Below are 23,376 nucleotides of genomic sequence, written 5' to 3'. Positions count from 1 at the left end.
CTGTATTATGTTTAGTGTATGCTCGTGTTGCTTATTGCTTTTGTTTCCAGCATATAAGATAGTTTGGGTGTATTGTTCCTCCAGCATTTGTTGCTAGTCTCATGATTACAAGTCATTTTCAAAATAAAATTATATTTTGTATCTAGTGTTTGCTTTCACTGTATGTTCCACAAATCCTTCATGGCCGCGACCATGCAAAGTGCGCATGCGCCGACTGGACGAGTCTAGCGGCAAAATAGGGGTGACGACTGAATGTGGAAAGCAGATGGGGAAGCAGGTTCCTCGAATAATAATGGTTTGTTTCTGAGAGAACGTTGAATTTCAAACGTAATCGCATCGCCATAGCAAAGCCCGATCGACAATAAACAAGTGAACGCACACAAATGAGAAAATGAGATACCTTTCAGATATACGGCGCAGTTTCGTCTATCTTTCGTGTTTAGAATCGTCGGCTAGAACGAAAATAGCGATAGATCATTTTCTTGATAATATTTGTACGAGGGAGGGTCAAATGAAAACATTTAAAGTCCGACAAAAATTATAGGATGAGTGAATACAGTTCAAACTGTTATTTATGCAACACTGATCAAATGAGCTTCAAAACGCCATTTTTGTCATTTTAGAGATGAAGGGACCCTAACACACACACACACTTGCACCAGAGAAGAACAGTTATTCCTTACCCTCTGGAACTTAAAGAAATTCCCTGGCAAACGAAAATTCAATACCTCTATGCATGCTCACCACATCATCAAGTGTAAGAATGAAGGAGGAAGTTCGACAATACCCTCAGGTCACATACAGATGGATGGAAAGACTTTCGCAGTGGCTCATGAGTGACTGCACGTGCATCCCAAAGATTATTCTGTAGTTATGCAGGTACTAACTCAGACTTGTAAATATAATTAGATCAGCAGTGGGTCTATGCTAAAATGCAGGAAACTTGTGCAACCCTACATGCAAGAATTTACTAGATAAAAAAAAAAAAATTATGGATTTTCTTTGTCTCTCCCTCGTATATCCCGCTAATAACAGTCAACAAGTATTAAGATGAAATACGTATATATTAATTGCATATCAGTTACATCAAGCTACAGTACTGTTTCTCTCTCAACATGCTTCTTGTCCGTGAAAAGTACATGCCTGGTTAGAGTTGAATAGAATGTTGGTACTTGCGTCATCTCGTGCATCATGGGATTGCCTGGGACTGATGACTTGTAGTCAAGAGCTACCTTACGATTCACAGATGTCATGATCGTCATCAACTCTTCTTTTGTCCCGTTGTGTTTTAGTTCTGAACAGAGGGCTTGGATAAACCAGGATCCAGCCACGGGATTTCTCCACGAATAATATCCTGAAAGAAAATAATAAATGGTCGAAGACGTTCTCATTAATAATTAGGAAACCCTTAATTCTTCCAATCAAAATTTAGATGATTACTTATATCATTACTTTGAATGTAGTATTTGCAATTTTTGAAATATTTCTTTTTTCATATATTTTATATCGCTGTTCCTTGTCAAAGTAACCTTGTAAACTTCGCCTTCGACAGAAACGGAAATTAAATATCAACTTACTTTCACACATCTCTTACTTCTTTATTTATTTCTATTTTATATGATGATTAGATGGAATTGATGAAATGTTGATTTGCTGTTTTAAGTCCACTTTATGCACAGACAGGCTAATCGGGACTGAACCTACAGTTTAAAGTGGGATCCGAACCACTATGTGCCTCCACCGGGTATCGAGCCCGGGACCCCTTGATTACCCCTTAAAATGTTAATTTCCCAGAGAATTTCATTAGATTGCACACGAGGAAGTCTCTGAATTCGAAGATAAGATTGTCAAAGGTATACCAAGAGTTTGGACACCTCGCGTTCACCTCAATGCTTTGGTTATGAAAGGCTGCTAACTCACCATCCACTGAGGAGCAAGCAAGGAAGAAGTCGGCGTGCGATGGGATCTTGTAGCTCTGTGGGGCCGCGTCGTGTCTCGTTCTTTGTTGGAGCTGGACCCCTGCGTCCGCTTGGTTCCCTCTGCAAGCCTGCAACAGAAACACATCTTATTCGACATAACCCGGAAAATTAGGAGAGGTGTCTTCCTGAAAATTTCAAGGCAATTCTGCTACAATAATGCTCAGTTGGTAGAGAAAAGAGATGACCTCTGTACAAGAAGTGAGTTTGGGGTTCGTTTTAAGTCCACTTTATACACAGAAAGGCTAATCGGCACTTGGATCCAAACCTATGTGCTTCCACCGGGACCCCTTAATTACCACTACGTCATCGGAAAGGTCTACATACAATAAGTGAGAAAAGGCAAGAAGAAGAAGAGTCGAATGGGGTTTTTGAATCATTTTCTGTGCTAAGACCACTTTATGCACACACAGACAAATTGGCACTAGACCTGCAGTTTAAAAGGAGAAGATTTGAATAGGGGAAGAGAGAGATGGAGAGAAAAATATAGTGTTGAACTGTGTCGGCTATTGAGTTCCAAAACTGCGGGGGCAATGTACCAAAACTAGGGGGGGGAGGACAGTTTACTTTTCCTTTATTGTGACGCACAACGGGGAGAGACGAAAGGGATGGCATGAGACTCTCATGAAAGTTTACGTAGGTGTTAACCCTTTCCCCACCTCGCCGCCGTGAGCACTATAATTTGTTCATAAAAAACAACCAGTACAATAATATTTATACAAATGTTGAATTTATTATTTCTGCGTTTTTAAAAAGAAGATGATTTAATGATTGTGAACATTATAGGTTATATACTTTTGCTTCTTGTTGTATTTACAGTTCCGTCTTAGTTATTAGAGGCCTCTAAGTCCCGGCGCCTTCCGTTGGGGCCCTGGGGTGTAAGGGGTACCTTCCACGTAGGCGCCCAAAAGTCAACCTCACTTCCACGTAGTACACCCTGAACTGGCCCCATAGCCAGTATAATTTTGTTTGTGTTGTCCTGTGTTTTGTCCTTATTTGTGCTGAGTGCTCCTTTACAGCCTCAGCTTTTAACGAAAGTCAGAAGATTTTAATATTTTATATTTTATGATTTTAGTTATGCAACGTTAGAGTTGTTATGTGTAATGATAAGGGGCTGGACCCCGTATAATGTGACGGGTGCAAAATAGCCTTAGTGCTGACGCACCCAAAATTTTAAGTTCAAATCAAATCAAAATCCGTTGGGGCCCTTATTCACTGCAATCTCACCTGCATATTCCTTCTAACCTAGTCCAGCCCTCTTTGACACACTTTCCTTCGGCGCAGAGGCGTGGCGTGCATGTAGCCGGTGTTACCGCATGTAACAGCAAAATGTAAAGAATTAAAAAGTTGTTTCAATAAAATGACAACATTGTTAAATACGTTAATGAACACCGTTGCCGTCTACTTGATATTGCCTAGGACATTTTTCCTGCAGCCGACAGAAGCGAAGAGGGAGGCAACAAGGGAGAAGAGGGCGCCAATGCAAGGAAAGAGCGGGGAAGGACTTTGGTGTATTATTCATATGCCTGTTAAGGGGCCCTGTTGCCGTTCAGACCCACCGGAGCAGCCAATGCTGTCACATCGGATTGACAGAAAAGAGCTAAATCCCGCCTAAAATAGGAATACAATTTCTGTGAAGCAACCAGAGTAGACTGCAAAGCAAAGGCTGGATTGAACTACAACTGAGACCAGTTAGGTAACAGACGAAAATATAGTTCCTTGGTGTGATTCGTGATTTTGACAAACCTTGCTCCAAAATACTAAGTTGGCAACAGTAGTACGTACAACTGGGTTTCCCTTCCACGAAGGAGCGGAGTTCTGTCGTCTGCTCAGTGCTCACCACACAAACGTCAAACTGGCCCGGGAAAAGTGTGGTTCTTCTTCTTCCCCTTCGCACGGACACAGATGAAGAATTGACAAGGGTCTATCACCATTCAGGGTGTAATAACGTCTAGCAGGCATAATTGTCGTACTGATAGCCGGTAACACTTTTTAAAAAGTCACGTCACGCCACTGCTTCGGCGGCTTCTTTCTTCCGCACTTATATATATATTCCACTCTCTTTCTGGTCTTTAGTTCAATTTCACACATGAAGAAAAATTCTTATCCGCACTATTTGCACAATGAACACTCGCACACAGGCTGTTTTACTATGTCCTTCTACTCCGCCATATTAATTCCTTGTTGTGTCCTTTTGTAGCCTTTCCCCTCGAAGAGAGAAAAATAACATAAAAAACTTCCCCCTTCTCCCTCCTGGGGTGGTTCTTGAACTGACCGGCAGAGGGGGTGTACACAAGAGCCCCCTTTGGTCAGGCACACGAGGTGCTGCCCTCTTGCGTATTTTGTTACACTACATGTTGAAATTCCACATCTAGCTGCCCGTAATCTGTCATGGACCGTGTATGAGGGTACACTGGTAGTACTGGATCTCAATTAATCCCTAACTATAACCCAAATACCCTAGGAGAATAGGAATAGATTAATATTTATATATATATATATATATATATATATATACAGGGTGACTAGTAATTAGATGTATTCCCTGAAAGGGGTTAAAGTAGAGACAATTTTCAATATATTTGACCATATGATACCCCGTCCGAAAATTAGTGGTTTTCGAGATAATCGAATTTCAATTGTTTTTTTTAAAAATGACAATTTTCCACATAAAAAGATGAATTGAGAAAAAACTGCTCATTGTATGGAACTTATTTCAGCGTTTGCTGATAGCTAACAAATAAGTGGTTAGTTGAAAAAAAGTTTTTCCCAAATAACAATCACATGTAAGTAACGGGTGGGTCTAAACTTACAAGTTATGATAAAAAATTGCACTCTTAGTTTACTTAGCAACGTATTAATAAAAAACATGGTATGACACGAAGCGTACAAATTACGTAAATTACTTCCTTGATTCATCAGCTATCCAACAAGGTAGAAATGTTGCTGACATTCACATTTGTGTACAAGAAATAACACTTGATTCATCTTCATGTGAATGGAATCAATGAACAATACAATTAAAGAACATTACACGTCTTGCTCAAAGTGGGCACCTCCGTTACGAATGCAGGCACGCAGGTTTTTACGGGTCATTTGGTCTCGTAACTCGTGATGTGATGGTGGCCTTGACGTGTTGATCAGCTGTTAAGATCCTCTCCCTGAGCTCTTCTTGCGAGTTTACCGGTGCCTTGTCATATGGCTCCAAATGTAAAAGTCGCAAGGCGTCAAATTGATCGGGGGATCGAGCTGGGCAGTCATCATGCTGGTAAATCATGTCACGTCTTGTAGCTAGAGGCACATCCTCCAACAACATTGCCATCCCGTTCCACAAAAAATGTTCATAAGTGATGCCATTTAAGATTTGGGGCAGGAAAAATGGCTCGATGAAATGATTGTTGATTACGCCCATCCATACTTCTGCCTGGGCGTGCGACAGTGGCTGGATGAAAATTACGCAAAGAAATGGATTGGCCGAGGCGGACCGATTCCCTGCCCAGCTCGATCCCCCGATCAATTTGACGCCTTGCGACTTTTTCATTTGGAGCCACATGACAAGGCACCGGTAAACTCGCAAGAAGAGCTCAGGGAGAGGATCTTAACAGCTGGTCAACACGTCAAGGCCACCATCACATCACGAGTTACGAGACCAAATGATCCGTAAAAACCTGCGTGCCTGCATTCGTAACGGAGGTGCCCACTTTGAGCAAGACGTGCAATGTTCTTTAATTGTATTGTTCATTGATTCCATTCACATGAAGATGAATCAAGTGTTATTTCTTGTACACAAATGTGAATGTCAGCAACATTTCTACCTTGTTGGATGGCTGATGAATCAAGGAAGTAATTTACGTAATTTGTACGCTTCGTGTCATACCATTTTTTTATTAATACGTTGCCAAGTAAACTAAGAGTGCAATTTTTTATCATCACTTGTAAGTTTAGACCCACCCGTTACTTACATGTGATTGTTATTTGGGAAAAACTTTTTTTTCAAGTAACCAATTATTTGTTAGCTATCAGCAAACGCTGAAATAAGTTCCATACAATGAGCAGTTTTTTCTCAATTCAACTTTTTATGTGGAAAATTGTCATTTTTTTCAAAAACAAATGAAACTCGATTATCTCGAAAACTATTAATTTTCGGACGGGGTATCATATGGTCAAATTTATTGCAAATTGTCTCTACTTTAACCCCTTTCAGGGAATACATCTAATTACCAGTCACCCTGTATATATATATATATATATATATATATATATATATATATATATATATAATTAAAATACAATTGAAAAAGAAATACTAAACTGGTGGTTGCCTCACATTTATACATAAGGTTTAGCAGAGTGCGGGGGCAAAAGTATCAAAAAGTGGGGAGGCAACTGCTCCCCCACGCCCCACTAATCGCCGCCACTAGTTGAAATGAAGAACAAACAGAGAATAGAAATGAAAGAAAATATAATAAATAGAAAATAAACTACGGAGGTGAAATGTGTGTGTGTGGGGGGGGGGGGGTGGCAGGAAGAGAGAGAGAGAGAGAGAGAGCTAGAGAAATATTTCTTTTAAAAAAAATCTAGCACTTTTTCTTTTGATATCATTGGGGCCGCACACCTAGCATAATATTCCTCAGTTCTAATGTTCACATCATCTCAATGACAAAATGGGAACAAAAGCTTATGGCGAGAGAGAAGGCTTATATTATGACAATCCAACTTACCTGTATGAAGAACAATTTCGGCTTCCCAGCCAACGTGAGGCAATTATTCCCTGTGAAGGGGTACCAGAGTTCCTCTATGAAGTAAGGGCTGTCATAAGCGTGAATGATTCCGGGATCACCGTGGGACATAACCACCACAACAAGACAGTCGGCATCTGAGTGGTCCTCCGACGAAACTGAAAAGCATGTGAATGGTCAGTTTTCCATCCAGGAATACAATAAAGGAAATAGAGGTGTGGTGGACTTTGGAGAAGTATAAGGTGTTATATCTCCACGATTCCATATCTATTGAATCCGTACAGAGATCACTAATAGACAGTAGCGGCGATTGAGTTCCAAAGCTAGGCGGTGGGGGCAAGGCAAGTTTACTTTACCTTGGTAGATAAAGTTTAGCATAGTGCAGCGGTAGAGCCCCCCCTCGCCCCCCTAATCGCCGCCACTGCTAATAGAAGTTAAGTAGCAAAAAGGGTACCCCTTTTGTGGTTATAACGAACGGCAAGAATGGTAGCCGGCAAGTTGTCCATAGTTATATTAATTTATTTTTTTTATACAACCTGTGTTATTTTAAGAAATGGGATTGTGCTGATCCTGATAGGTGTTAATTAATTAATTGATTGTTTTGATTTATTTTACTTCGCTATTATGCAACTTTTGGTTAACCGCGGAGACGAGGATAAGGGATAATATGATGAAATTGATGAAAGGACACTTATAAAGAACACCCATACCCAGGCCAGGATTCAAACCCAGGAACTCTGGCGTCGTAGCACTCCTCAGCGGAGGACGGCGCAAAAAGGTGTTGTCCTCTGCTTAATGCAGTTTTTGTTTCATAATTGTCACCTCGTAGAAAACATACTGAATGAAAATAATGCTGGACAATTCGCCTACTAAATTACTTTTGCACAGCTACATCACACAATCCTTATGTAGTGATCTCATTGGGTCCGCTTTCGGACGACCTTATGCTCATGAAACAACACACCAAACAAACAGTGTTCAGTAAATAGGTGCGAATCGCTATTAAAGTTAAAAAGAAATGATCCACCAATACCACTCTAGTTCTAGCAGATGCAATTTTTTTTTTTTATAAAAATATAATGTTTTGTAAACACAGTTCGCGCGTTCTTGCTAATAAATTTTACCTACTTTTTATTTAAGTCCCATACTGTTCCGCTTAGGACAAGAAAAAAAATCAAAGTTTAAGTCTACTTTATTCTCAGATAGGCTAATCGGGACTGTATCTACAGTTTAAAGTAGGATACGAGCCTCTATGTGCCTCCATCGAAGATCGAACCCGGAACTCTTGATTACAAGGCAATGATGTTATCAAAACACTATCGGGAAGGCCATGAAATCATGGATGATAGTAAATGCCAAGGACTGTATTTTCTTAGATCAAGAATTCTAGTTAAGTTCATATTATGCTGGCGTTAACTGCACACTGTAAAATGTATATCATGCAACTTTGTAAAACAAAAAGGTTCAAAGTATTATGTAAATAACTACATAAAAGATTGCGCGATCCCACAGCGCGCTACGACGCCAGGGGTTCCGGGTTCGAATTCCGTCTGGAGCATGGGTGTTCTTTGCCCCTTCATCAATTTCCTCAAATAGTCAAATCATCACTCATCATCATCGTAGCGATTAGCCAAAAGTACCATAAATGCGACGTAAAATAATCTAATTTAATCAATCAATATTATGCGTTCGCTTTTAGCACTGTAGGAGAGCGCCATGTGCTTGCTACGGACAGTGTAGCTTCTCGTAGTTTGTAGTTGCCAGCTACCTTTTCCTCTTTACGTTCACTGTTTCGGAATGACGTGATTTCAAACTGTAAAACATCTTTGGCTGTAGCCTATTTAGCCTAGTATTTGTTGAGAGAAAACAGGGGTGAGTTTTTCTTGGTTCCCTTTCGACTCCAGATACAGCTGCAACTTCTCGCGATACCAAGTCTGTCTTCACAGTGACTTTGTTTACAGACAGCGGTACGCTATGCTTTGCTCGATTAGTTTCATAAATTTGCCACTAGAGGTCGCCCCGATCGAGTCCCGAACGTCGTAAGCCACAAGTAGTAGAGTGAGGTCAGCCTTGGTTTGTGCATCGAGAATTTTCCGTGCTTGTTGTTCGTTGTTGAAGTGGTCTGCAAGGCGTTTTGCACCATTGGACGTATCAGGGTAAATATTGTATACTTGATTTAACTTTTATTTATTCTTTGATTGTAACAAGTTGGGTAACAGTTTCATACATCGGAGACACATTTCTTCAATTTTACACAAGAAACTACTTGCGGAAATAAGTTTGCTAAGACTGTAGAATATGGGCTGCTTAGGAGGAACGCGGTTCATAATTTTTTGGTAATGTTTTGTAGTTAGTAATCGGGAAAAGTAAGTTTCAAGTTTTTTGGTAATGTTTTGTAGTTAGTAATCGGGAAAAGTAAGTTTGAAGGTGCGTAAATTTTTTTTAAATTTTTATCTTTAAAAAGGTAAACAATATGGACGCGAAAGAATAGAGAAATGCATTGCTTTTAGTAGCAGGAAAAACATTTTTCATTGTATTTATGCTATTCAAACCCAACCTAACAGGCCTAACCTAACTTTGTAAGCATTCCTCGTCTGACGACGGAACACAAGCAAAACTCTTGTACGGAGAGGAAGACCCCGAAACAAATGACAGCAACTGCGCGTAAACAATATGGACGCGAACGAATGGAGAAATGTATTGCTTTTAGCAGCAGGAAAAACATTTTTTACGCGCAATAATATAATAGTAATTGGAAAAGTGACACCGGGAAATGGAAGTAGAAGGTACGTACTTTCAGGGGATATAAATTTTGTTCGTCTATTTAGAGGAAAAAATCAGCCCATGTTCTGGAGTGAGACCATGAGTTTCTCCAAGGTTTACAACGTTCGTCGAGGTATTCTCTTTCATCGTGGAATATATTTGACCGGGAAGTCATGTAGGCTATATTTCAAGAGAAATACCTCGCCGACGTACAATTGCCATTGCTTTCATTTGCTTGCCCTACGACAACAGGATGCTGCGTACTTTCATCACTCATCCTCATCGTCACGATTACACAATTAGCCAAAAGTGGCAGAAAATTGACGTACAATAATCTAGCTCCACTAATACAACAGCATTTTCGGCGCTTCTCTTTGTTCCGCATTCTCGGACCACTCCTGCCTCCTGCTCTAAAAAATAAATAAATCTGGGTACGGACCTTTGAGATGGAATGAGTTTTCTGCGCACGCCTATGCTCAAAGCTGCAACACTAATCAAGTGAGCTTCAAAGCACAATTTTTGATATATTAAAGATGGCGCCTCCTATACACACTTGCACCAGTGAAGAGGAGTGGTTCTTGCGTTCTATCAGCCTAAAACGTAGAGACATTTTTCGGCAAATGAAAATTCAATATCTCTGTGCATGCTTACCACACCAGCAAGTTTTCTAATGGAGGAGAAAGTTCGACAATGGACTCAGTACACAAGCAGATGGGTATCAAGGCCTTCGCTGTGGCTCATAAGTGATTGCACGTGGACCCCAAAGACTTATTCTTCTTGAGGTATACAGGCACTAACTCAAAGTTGAAAATATAGTAGATGAGCAATTGGTCTGTGTTAAAATGCAGCAAACTTGTGCAATCCTACATGCAGAAATCTACTATAAGAAACAAAAACAAATTAACCCCATGGTGCAATGGTGGCTTCGTCGCCTTGTAAATAAGGGGACCCGGGTTCGATACCCGGTGGAGGTACATACTAGATCGGATCCCACTTTAAACTGTAGGTCCAGTCCCGATTAGCCTTACTGTGCATAAAGTGTACTTAAAACAGCAAATCAATCAAAAATAAGTTAAGATATTCATTTGACTCTCCCTTGTACAATAAAAATTACCACAAAACATTTTAAAATATTCAAAATTACTGTGTAATACGGTAATTTTTTTATTGGCAATACAAATTTTTGAAAATATTCGTTATTCTAAAATGGAATGGCCAGGTTTTATTTATTTCAAGATCACTTGTCTACTTTATGCAAGCCTACAGTTTAAATTGAAATCCATAGAAACACACCCCACTCATAAATTCAACTTTGTAGATCCCAAAAACCAAAACGTTCCTGCGCCACTGCATAATACTTTTGTGTGGTTCCTATTCGGGAGCATAAGGTACCTTATGAAGTTCAGAATATAACGCAACAATGATTCAAACATTCTCGGATAGATGGCTCTGCATTGTTTACTGATAGATAAGCGAAATGGCGAAAATTTATCTCCTAAGGAGCTTCGAATTGCCTACTATATTTATCAAAAAATCATGCTAGTTTTTTTCAGTTTAAGTCTAGAATTAATTTTATGTACGAAGTGAGGGTTTCTCTAGTGTAATTAAAATTCACAGAAAACTTATTTTCGAGAAATCTATTACAAAGTTCGGAATATCTATTTCTGACGATTGTTTAGTCTTGAAGATAAGGAATGAAAACATTAATTTTGAGGAAATAATTCTCTTGCGAGTCTTTAATTTGTACATTGTAATAGCTTATTTAATTAATTTGAACAATCAATATCTTGGACTGCCGCAAGATCCACAAGTTTTCCAATTATTATAATAAAAATATTATTATAATACCATACCTTGCAGGTTAAAATCTCTTTCAAAAGATTGAGTTCGCAACTTTCAAAATGCCAGTTCCAATTCAACACCATTTTTGTGCTTCTTACCAGCAATGAAGATGTTTTTAATTTTTAAAGGTTCCTGATTGTCTAATTAAAGATTTCGGCTGTTCCTGTGCTATTCCGCAATTTTTCTTTTTACCATTAACATGTTTTCTTCCAACGAATGCTGCAAAAGTAACGTTTCTCTACTATAAAAATATCTCGATAGAATTCTTGTAAATAGAATCCTAACAACCAAGAAATGTCAGTGACTGAGAGTTCTGAGGACCTCAGCTATTGCATCATCTCTACCAATGCAACGCGCAGGATACGTCTGCTCCATTTTCAAATTGTGCTGCTCTGTCGCCTGAACTAGGAAATTAGTCTGCACCTTGTACAATATTTTTTGAGGTATTTATCACATGAATCACAGTATATTTCAAAATGTGTATTAAAAATCCTGTTATTAATTGGAAAACTCATAAACAAATCTTTATGTTCACCTACTACTTCATTTTGTTACAATTTTCCACACAAAAATCAACAAGCATTTTGAAAAATCATTCAAATGCTGACCAAGACAAAATTTATTGTATATAAATATACACTAAAAACGTAACATGTCCACCCTCTAACAGTATTGAATTTACTGTGAATCTTTGTCTGAAGAAGATCCTGTTAGAAGGTGGAAACGTTACGTTTTTAGTGTATTTTTTTATACAATAAATTTTGCCTTGTTCAGCATTTGAATGTTTTATTAACATGGCAACAAGGCTTAACAGTGTTAAGCATTTTGATGCATTTCCTAACTTGTAAACACCTACATTTTGATATTATTATATATTATTATATTCTATTACATAGATAGATAGATAAATATATGTATGTATGAAAATCTAGATGATTACAGATGCAATAAAATGCTGGATGATATTTCCTTTCTTATTTTTTTTCAACGCACGGAAACCTGTTGTGTTAGATTCTGACCGACGAACTTCAAGCTTACTTTTGTTTACAATCTATTCAGTCTTACTGGTTTTCAAAATTTCCAGTTAAAATCTTAGAAGTTTCCACGTTTATTGTTAAATATAGATATCCTGTAAGAAAAAGAATTGGTTCTCTCTGTCTCAACGTTTCAGAAATGTCTAAAAGTTCAGCCGGTTTTTGCCTCAACATTTTATAACCAACAGTATATGAACCATTTCTTATGAACCATTTCTACTGTGAGACCACCATTGTCCCGTTCTCCCATGTGTATCGAATTCATTAAATAGCCATCTTTCGTTTTCCGAAAACATCCGGTATCTTCCACAGTGTGTCCATAAATTAAGTATTTATTTTTCTTGAACTAGTGATTACTACACATTACTTTCAACATGTGCACCATCAAGCATTACGACACACTTCCCATCTGTCGGCAGTGGCGCGAAAGAAGTTCTGTTACGCTGTTTCGGAGCTCCTCTAATGTGGTAATGGGTCGGGTGAATACACGCCACTGCCGTCAAATGGGAAGTGTGTCGTAATGTTTGATGGTGCACATGTTGAAAGTAATATATAACGAACATACATCATGAAAAACATCGCGAATAAAATTAATATTTCAACAAAATATATATCTACTTAATTTATAGACACCCTGTATTAAAGAAGGAGTACTTTACAAATATTCTGTATTAACGGTGCATCTTATTGTGATAATAAACATAACGAACACCCTTATAAACACGAAAAATGAGAATCTGTAAAAAAAATATTTTAAAAAATCATGCCCAGGCCGGGATTCGAACCCGGGACCCCTGGCGGAAGGTAATTGTTGTCCACCGTCTATCTCTAGATCCTAAATCAATCCATCCTCACATAATGAATAAAAACTTTGTGAGGTCCACCATGGGGTGACGAATTCCAAGTCAGAGGGATCCTCCGTGTGTCCGGGCGTAGGCAAGTCGCCGTCAAGCACGTAGCTATCACGCGGGACAAGCAAGCTGCACCCAAGAGCATGCACGGGATCGACCAGAGCCACCTACGCCACCGAGGCCTCGATAGTTTTAGCTTTTAATTGTTCCTTTTGAATCCCTCATTGTTGCCATCGCCCAGGGAGCACTCGTTCAATGCACAACAATTCGAAATCTTTCTGGATGGGTGGCCGTCGTAATATCAGGTTCAATACACAACACTAAATTGAGTAAACCGCTTAGGACAAGGGCAGGAGGAAGACAAAAGCAAATATATACAATATAATAGAAATGATCGGGTCTAGCTACTTTTCATAATTATAGCATAGGGCCTCCCCGATGGCGCAGTGGTAGCGTTGTTTCCTTGTAATCAAGGGGTCTCGGGTTCGATACCCGGTGGAGACACATAGTTTTTACAGATAAATTGGCTAGGAAAATGTAGGATGAACTAAAATTCAACCCATCGGAAGGTAAAAAAATGCTCTTGAACCTAGAAGGGAAAAAAACTGTGATGCAGTTTTCTGGATTGTACGCAATATTAGCAGGACAATTCCATTGACAATAGGGATCATTTTGCATTTGCAGTTCTCACTTCATCTTTTCTATTACGAATCTATTCCCCCCATGTAACTATTGTATCCGCCCGAAAATGTTATTATTCTGCACTCTCATCGGAAAGATCAGGCTTATCATGCACTAGACGTGCACTGAGGAGTAGCTAGTCTAGCAGAGATTCACATCTCGAATTATATTCAAATCACAATATTTATTGTCTTGTTAAAGCCACCACAGCTCATACGCAACACTTTCTTTTCCACGCGCTTCTCGTCCATCGGTGTTCTCCGCGGGCAAAGCTGGCTGGATACCCTAGCTCGCTCTTCTTTCACCAGACCAGTTTCCAGGTAGAAACGGCCGGCCCAAGGAAAAGGAAGATTTCTACCTCTACCTCTCTTGTCCCCTCGGCCCCCGCTGCAATGGTTGAAAGCCAAGGCTTTCAGGTCCCCCAGTCTATCTTCTATAGAACAGATAGAGGATTGATTTCTCATAATTTTTTTGTAAATCCTCTAAAGAACACAGGGTAAAATTTTCTGCAGTACTTATGTTCTCTGTATTTACACAACCTTTTACACGTTGTACAATATGTGCGTATGTATAATATGGGATGTAGTTTTATTATTTATGAAATGGGAACGTGTTATGTGCAGACAATAATGTTATGCTTTCTTTCTTTTTTTCTTTTTCAAATATGGAATATATAATGATTAAATTACAAATATGTGCTCAGGCTCTATCTGACTCTCGTTTTAGTAGTGTTTTATTTAAATATACTACTCTTGGTCTCTAACAGTCATAAATACGGCTGTATTTATTTGGGCAAGAGAACGCGTGTTCATATTGTTGTTGGTTTGGTTTATTTTACTTCGCTTTTCTGCCACATTTGGTTATCGCGAAAATGAGGATTGAGTGATAATATGATGAAATTGGTGAAGGGACCTCATATGAACAATCCAGGCCAGGATTCGAACCCGTGATGAGTGCGCATTCTTGTCCTATGTGTTGCAGTGAATAATGAAATAATTTGGAATAAAAAATGTATCTCAGAACTCAAAAAGTCAAATGAATATCATTGAAGAAACTACAAAAAAGTATGTTGTGTTTTGTTACCTGTCACCAAATCAACCAAGCGTGGGGGAGTGGTTATCACAGCGCGCTACGACACCAGGATTTCCGGGTTCGAACCCCGACCCAGGCATGGGCGTTCCCTGTGCTCGTCCCTTCATCAATTTCATCGTATCTTCGCAATTAACCAAATGTGACAAAAAAGCGACGCTAAGTAACAAAAATTAAATCAAATCATCGATTGATTGCTCAATTTGGTTTATTTTACTTCGCTTTTCCGCCACCTTTGGTACGACAAAATTGATGAAGGGACACACACAAAGAACAAAAATGGCCAATCCGAGATTCGAACCCAGGATCTCTGGCTTAGAGTCAAAACAAATAGTTTTTTTTATTTTCGGATGTGGGTGGGAGTTGCGTGTACTTTTTTCTAGTACTCAGTCATAATTTTGCAATCTTTTCCTGTTATTGACATTCTTCTTTTTTGTAGAAATACTGGCCCTAAAGGGAGGAGGGGTGTGACCCACACCAACCCCCCAACCCCCTTGAGCATGAATTTACACCTACCTTTCTTAATCTCCTTCCTTAGTTCTCCAAGCTTCAGATTCTCGTAGAGGAAGACGTTGAAACCCAGTTTCTTCAGCTGTTTCCGAATAGCGTCCCTGTCGACGTCAGAGCCTTGTCGTTTGCTTAAATTGTTATCAAATTTGTCGTGGTTGAATATCAGAGCTTTCCCCCTCCTGCTGTGGGTCATGCAGTAGTACTGGGCATTCTTGGGCGTTGATATCTCTATCCTCTTGGGCTTGTATCGATATGAAGCTCCAGGCGGCCTGGAACGGAATTATCTTATTACCTTGCGTACGCGGGGTGGGGGGGGGGGGGCTGATGGGGATACAGCCCCTACACGTAATTTTCAGAAAAAATAAAAATTTTCAAATGAAAGCATTAAAGAACTCGGGAAAAGTCACAGTGGCAAGTGGAAACTCAATTAAAATGACCCCCGATTATCATTTTTGTCCATTAACAATTTTAAAACGAAGGTAAAATATTCTAAGGAAATACGTATTTCAGTGTATCTCGCCTCTACCTAGAACGCAGCTACGTAATATTCATTTTTACAATTCCAGCCCCCTCTGAAAAAAATTCCTGCGCACACTAGAATTTGTGTAGGAGATACTTTCTTTTTTTAAAAAAAATAAGTGCTCTTGTTAGATACAACATAGATGACGCAAGCGGTCAAAAAACTGTGGTTGCTAGAGCAAGATCCTGTGGGATTCACGTAAGAATCATATATATATATATTTGCAGATAACATACATATTTCAAAGAGCCTTTAGTTTAGTCGCATTGGAGCCAGTTTCGATCCTCAGTACAGGCACAGGGCGGATTTGGTTCCACTTTAAACTGTCTTGATTAGCCAATATGAGTCTGAAGTGGTCTGCCACTCCCGAATTCCTCTGCATTTAACTTTATCTTGAAACTTTACAGTTTCAGAGAATCGACAATCGAAAGTTCTAGTCCTGGCGGGGTTTATCCTTTGTGATTATCTCCGTATCTATTTCAGCTGGTCTAACAATAATAACCACAAAATCAGCAAAAATACTTACTCGAAATTATCCTTCAGATACCCAACTGAAGATTCCTTAACGATGTTGTTGAACATTTCATCGGTGTCGGACGTTGTCACAAAGATGGATGAATCTTTCTCGGTGACCATTTGGTCCTTCGCTGGTTCGTCGACTTTCTGACTCGCAAGCATCTGTCGGACATGTGAGACCTGCCTCGACTCCGTTCGTTCGTCGACGAAAGGGTCTTCCGGCCCTTGAAGGCCAGCTTGGATTTCCCGCTGCAACGGTGGTCCACCTAGAGGAATCGTCACATGGTCCGTCAGTATGTTGACTTTCGTCTTCGTGACCTTTGATTCCGTGCTTCTCACGACAGATGTCACCCCTGTCCATGAGCCCTTGCGCTCCTCTGATGAGACGTAGTGGACTTCCGAATAGGATGCCTTTTCTTCCACTTCTTGCAGATCTTTCTTGCCAACCTGACACGGAAAGGGTTAAACCATGAAATTTTCTTGTATTGGTTATATACAGCGTGTTCCACTTAGAGGGATCGACAAATAAATGCTTAACTTTTTAAAAAAAGAGAACATTTTACAAGAAACTGTCCGATTTTATACACCAATAGCAAATAAACGCATGCGCTTCAATGTGTAATGCGGGAACAAGCCTGGCACTCTTCAGTAGAGCAACAGTATTTACCTCAGCCAAGTACTTAATTGAATACCGTTTAGATATCTGCAGCGCAACTCAACGCATGGAGTTGCATTGACCATTTTCCTAAACGCTGAGTATTTCTACATCAAGGTGTGTTAATAAATAACTACAAATTATCAAATATTTCTTGATCACTCTTAGCGGAACACGCTATATTTTGAAAGCAACAAAACCCCCAGGTTCTGCTACAGCCAAGTAAAATTAGATACAGTAGAGGACAAATAAGGTTGACTTTTTTTTTACACATATGTTTGATATGAACCTCACGGCTCATATCAATGTGCCGTTAATTATTCTTGGATATTTTATATTAGTTGGTTCTTATTATTTGATTATTAATATTTCACATTTCATAATTTTTGATAAATAGAAAGATTATTACTAGACTTATATAATCCACTAATATTTCCATTATTGTAACAAAAGTGTAAACGCAGCCTAATGTAATAATCTATATGTTAATTTTCTGACCGAATCTTTAATATTGGATATGTAAATCTGTGTTCTTTCACGGCAGAAAAATGTTTATGATTTAGATTGACATAGATTTCGTTTAACAACAATGGGAAGATCGAATCTGTTCTTTTAAGTTTAATGTATTCAATAAGGTTCAAGTTGCAACGGGGAATGATTAGAGTTTAGTCCTTATTAACAGAGATGAATCGTTCCCCTTATACATTTTTATTTGGTTTTGCTGCAACGTGGAAATTAGTTAAACTTTGATATTGAGATTGTGAATATAGACATTGATGAGTATTTAGTTTTTGGAAATGTCGCAAGTCGCGCTGTGCAAATTACGTAATGCTTAACAAGTGAGCATCGATTGGAAAGGTATATAAGTAAATGCGGAGCTTAGTTTGCACGCATTCCATCAGCGTCGGCTCTACGATATAAACATCTAATGACACTTGGGAATAAATATACCTGTATTTCGCCAAGCACAATTTATACTTCGAAATTTATAATGTTATGGGACGACAGGTTAGGATAGGCCGAAATCCTTTGAGGTTAATGACGCCTGCCTATTGGACATGTATTTGTCACTGTTGACCCATATACTCTCATTCTTACGGATAAATGATAGAATTTCAGATCTCCGAACTTTATTTTGGCCTTCTTCAAAATTTATTCAACGTAGACTTATTTGGGCAAGGAAGCAAAACTAGACATGCAATGCAATATGTCTCGTTTTTCAATGGAAATGTCATCATTGGCGTGTATCTTGATGCAAGCTCTGCCTATTAACGTTTCTCGATCCCAAGTACTCAGTGGAGCCCGTAGATTCTACTCTGCTTAAAATCCTGCCCGTATTAACATCGACACTCGTGACACATTTTGGTCGCAATACTGTAGGAAGGGGCATGTACGAAAGTTTTTGTCTGCTACTGAATGGTAGGCCGTAAGCTTCGTCTACGGTTGCAAAAACGACAGGGTTCTCTTCCCTGGTACGGCTTCCTCCTAGCGACGCACATACACAAGTGACTATTCCCTACACATATACATATTTGGATTTTTCCCATGGAGACATGCAGCAAATTAGAATTCTGGATTCATCGAATCTAATATTAACGAACAGGGGATTCTGTATTTATTTTAAATCTAAGGATATTCATGGACTGTAAATTGTAACTTGAGTGTAATGTAAGCTTTCGTATGTATTGGAAATAAACCATCTCCTGGATAAAAATGAATGAAAAGAAAGGTCAAAGTAACTTCCCAGAAGAAATCTTAAAATTTGAGAATAGTCGTTCATTTATTTCATGATTTACCAACAACACCCTTAAGTTCTCAATGCTTTATTCACCAAGCCCGTACCTGAGAGGGGTCAGAGTATCCCATTTAGCCGCCTGAGTTTTAGCCGAGGTGAAATTAGAACATAAGGTATTTGGAAGATTGAGGCAGGCTAGGATTACCATAACTTGCAGCTCTCTGTGTGTGTGTTACTGAAAGGTTATCTATAGTGGAGAGTGAAATAACACACAGTTATAGTTATATGAACATACATATATATATGTTACGCAGATGAATTGCGTCTTACATTAAGCTAAGGTTAACCCTCATGCGTGAATAAGCGCGCGTAACGGCCATAGTAAGTCTCGCAGGTAGGTAAGACGAGCAGAGCCGCGCTCGCTGTGAAAGAGGTTGAGTTGACAGTAGCGTCGAGACGTTCGTCGCGTCCAGTTTAGCAGCTGCCGTGCGACCGATCAGTGGTTGTACGTTTTTCTTCGCCTGTGCCTCATTTGTCTACAGTATATTTGGATATACAACTTTACGTCCGACTGGAAGTCACGTCGTCCTTGGCAAGTAGTGGCAGCTGCCATTGCGTCCGTGACATGTTTAGAATTTTACTCAGCACACAACCATGCAGTGGTGTGCCAAGGATTTTCAAAAGGAGGGGTTTAAGCATACTTTTTTCTTTTAGTAGTCAGCGCTCATTTTGTCATCTTTTCCTGCCTTCGACGATCTTTTTTGTAGGAATACTGGTCCAAAGGTTGTGATTATGACTCCCACCATAGGCGCCGACTCCATGGGGCTTGCGGGGGCTCGAGTCCCCCAATGTTAACGATGTGGGGGCAGAGTCCAACCAAATAATTTTGCTTAAGAGGATCTAATGTATTATTTTGCTTCTCTTGTAAAGTTTACTCTGAATTGTGCCACATGAACTTAACTTTAAATACACATTTGAAAAGTTCTAGACCATCAACTTTGGAGGACTGAGACCGCTAAACCATCAACTTTTTGGGGGGGGGGGCGACTATGACCGGAGACAGCATATTATTACTATATACTAAGTATATAATTATTATTTACTATTATACATATATTAATCAGAGACATAATTAATTTAGCCAACGACTTGTTAAAGACTGTTTGGGAATCCCCTAAAAGAATGCAAATATTTAGGAATATTTTGATGTGAATGAGAAGGCTGACCATACTGGACTGCGACCACTTTGCCCTTGTCGGTGGACGTTGAGAGCTTCCAGTATGCAATAGATCTTAAGGAACTATGAAAACCTTCTCAATTTTTTTGAGAAATTTTCTGAAGAAGATTCTACTGACACAGCATCAAAATGTGCTGGATACCTGGAGAGAATGCTTCACTTCAAAAAAATTTCTTTCTCTCCCTCTACTGCTATGTGATGGGTCCAATAGAAGAGGTAAACTATAATATTCAGTTTCCACGCATTGGTGCTACAGAAGTGGAATCAAAACTAAAATACTTGACTGACATCTTTCAAGAAAAGCGAATGGGTTTTGAGCAGTTCTGGCAGAAATGCACAGAGGGCAAACGCAGCCTCGTTGATGAGCCAGAATTGCAACGTCACGTCCCTAAGAGACTTGAAAATCCTGATGCTGCCAAACCTCACAAGTTCTACACTCCAAAAGAGCATTATAAATCAATACACACTGAAGTCTGTTACACAGCAAAATCATGTGTTAAACAAGGACATGAATCTACAGAACTACAATAAGTAACAGCCGTAGAGAAAGAATGCATCTCAGCTGTGAACAGTTGCACAACAAACTTTCAGCAAAACGCGAGAATTCTTTCACCAAGATTTGGATGCCGATAGGTTCTCCTTACACATGTCCATGCTTGGTGATATCGCCAAACAGAAGAAAGTGGTTCTAACTACCATGCGTGACATAAGGAAGTTTCTTTTGGAAGACAGCACCCTCCAGGAGCTTCTGCCTGAAGGTGCCAAATTCATGATGGTCCTCCGCACTGTGCCAGTGACGACAGCCACAGCCGAAAGGTCATTCAGTGCTATTCGCCGACTAAAGACATATTTGAGTTCTACAATGGGGCAGAAGAGACTAAGCAGCTTAGCGGTACTCCACATACATCAAACTGTGCTTGATAATTTGGACCTGAGACCGCTCGTTAATGAGTTCATAAAAAAATAACCCAGTGCGTAAAGCAACTTTTGCTTTATTTTTAAATCATGTTCATATGTTTTTGTTGTGTATGCCACTTTATATCTTAGTGTACATTCTATTTTTTTTTTATTATTGCAAAATTAAATTTAAAAAGTAAAATATTGTAGCAAGAACAAAAAAGTAAATCTATTTTCCTGCGATTTATGTAAATAATTAAATAAAACTGTTAAATATTGTAAATATTCGTTATTTTATGGGTACGTGAACACTAAGGTTATTTTCAACCTGTCACATGTCTGTTGCGGACATTAAAACACACCCATGCCCTCGCCGGAACTCGAACCCGAGACCTCTAGATGAAAGCGAGTTGAGTCAACCACCCAACACTCTCGGCTACCGAGGCCGGCATAAAACTGTTAGGTTGGCCTCGTAATGTAAATACATACTTTTCAATAAAAATGTTAATTATCTAAAAACAAATGAGCAGACACAAAAGACATAAAGAGACTTTGAAACATTTTCTAAACGTTTTTCATGTTACATTTCATTTGCATGAGGAATATAATAGCTGCTTAAAAACTTCTATACGAAGACGTAATTTTTATTTTTAAAAAAGGGAGAGAGAGAGTCATTCATTCATTTATTTCAGTTATCAGAGCCCCCACAATAATTTTGACAAGTCGGCGCCCCTGACCCCCACCAACCCCTTTGGGTAGCCACTGTTCACAATACATTAAAAGTCCGTACGATCCGAATTAAGCTTTTGTAACCACATGGGAAAATAACAGGTATTTTTAACATTTCCTTATCAGCTCAAGATATCGAAAAAATCAAACAAAAAATTATCTACATGATGAAATTGTTTCTTGCCCCTATCTCATACCTATAACGACACGGCACTCCCTTGCATGAACCCCTCCTTTATCAAGGTTGAAACCATCTTGTAAAAAGGGCTCGAAAATAGGTTTCCTTTATTTAATGGATGTAGCATATATGGGAATTTTTCATGAGGTGAAAATGAAAGATAATCCAATTTTACACATATTCGACATAATTATTTTTATAGAGGGAATCGCTACAAAGATGCAGTCGATTATATTGACACCACGCACCAGCTCTTCTTACTCAAGCATTTATGTAAATAATAGTCACTTAATATTAGTATACCGTAATAATACAGACTAGCTACAACTGATTGATTGTTGATATTGATAATTGTTAATGTTGAATCGGTATCACTATTATTGATATCACTATTCCAGTCACCTGAAACGATGTTGCAAGATAAGAGACATGCTGAATACAATTGAAAAGAACTTGCAGAATAAGTCACAAACCAGTAAACTTTCGCTGGAATACATGAACGTGGTCAGCAGTGCTTGCAAGCTCATTGAATTCGATAGAATTGGAAACTGGGGCTTGCATATGCAAGCAGTGAAATAAGCTCTTCCTTTGTTTGCAGCAGCAGGACATGGTCCTGAAGTCTGCCTACCTGTAGTTACAAAACGAAATTAAATTTTGCGGATTCAGAGACCAACAAGATATCAATTTTATTTGGCATTAGTTATTTTTATTGATTGATGTAGAAAACTTCCAAGAATAGAAAGATAAAATTTGACATGTCAAATACTAGATTATTAGGGTATAAATTATCCTCATTGATCAGACCCTCAAGAACCCTTAAAAATGAATGCCCACTTGCGATTAGTGTCCAAGAGGTATATTCTGTTTAATTTTCAAGACACCCCCAATTTGTTTAATCCCTATTGAAACTGAATATCTTCCACAAAATCTAATTCTGATGTTAAAAGCCTCTATACTTTGGGCTGTTTGAAAGTCAGTGGTATAACAAGATACCAAAGATTACCACCAGAAGGGGTGTTGTGGTACGTTTTAATGAATGTAACCCTCCCACAGAAACTCTGCACCTGTGCCGCACACAGTGATGCGCGCATGTTTCTCCACTCCACTATAACTTTATAATTACAAGCCACACAGTTCAAGCAAGTTACATACCTGTGACAAAGAATCATCCATCTTTACGAGGAACACTCTTGGTAGCAGCAGGTACTGGGAGTGTTGGTTATCTTTCGGTTGCAGTTCGTTTCATCAGAAAGTGTTATTCATATCACTGATAGCGTGGTTATGGCAAATACAGATAAGTTAATCGCTTCTTGACATTGTAAGGAAGGAAAACACAATAACTTTTGTGATAACATTTTGTGTGCTTTACATACGAAACAACGCATCCATTTGCAACATCAATTCCACCTAGAATTCATTACGAA

General features: G+C 39.0%; 1 protein-coding gene across 1 annotated transcript; it reads right to left on the bottom strand.

Annotated features, from left to right (window-relative positions):
- Window positions 1–1,091: 1,091 nt before the first annotated feature.
- LOC145995017 (caspase-1-like) lies at window positions 1,092–23,187 on the bottom strand. Its single transcript, XM_083131549.1, has 6 exons — window positions 23,105–23,187; window positions 16,532–16,968; window positions 15,492–15,754; window positions 6,698–6,873; window positions 1,921–2,047; window positions 1,092–1,354 (listed from the first exon to the last, which is right to left on the bottom strand). Exons 1-6 carry the CDS (start codon window positions 23,123–23,125, stop codon window positions 1,092–1,094), a joined length of 1,287 nt encoding a protein of 428 aa, XP_082987675.1. The 5' UTR covers window positions 23,126–23,187.
- Window positions 23,188–23,376: the final 189 nt, after the last annotated feature.

Source organism: Lepisma saccharinum, chromosome 11 (genome assembly GCF_977018435.1).
Source record: "Lepisma saccharinum chromosome 11, izLepSacc3.1, whole genome shotgun sequence".
NCBI lineage: Eukaryota > Metazoa > Arthropoda > Insecta > Zygentoma > Lepismatidae > Lepisma > Lepisma saccharinum.
Note: the sequence above shows the minus strand (reverse complement) of the source record. Positions and strands in the feature narration are given on the sequence as shown.

Excerpts from the sequence above, each read along its gene's own strand:
- LOC145995017 (XM_083131549.1), bottom strand. The coding sequence starts at position 23,125 with ATGGATGATTCTTTGTCACAG. Across the intron at positions 16,969-23,104 it reads TGGATGATTCTTTGTCACAG|GTTGGCAAGAAAGATCTGCA; the intron begins GTATGTAACTTG and ends TTTCCGTGTCAG. Across the intron at positions 1,355-1,920 it reads TGCTTGCTCCTCAGTGGATG|GATATTATTCGTGGAGAAAT; the intron begins GTGAGTTAGCAG and ends ATTTTCTTTCAG.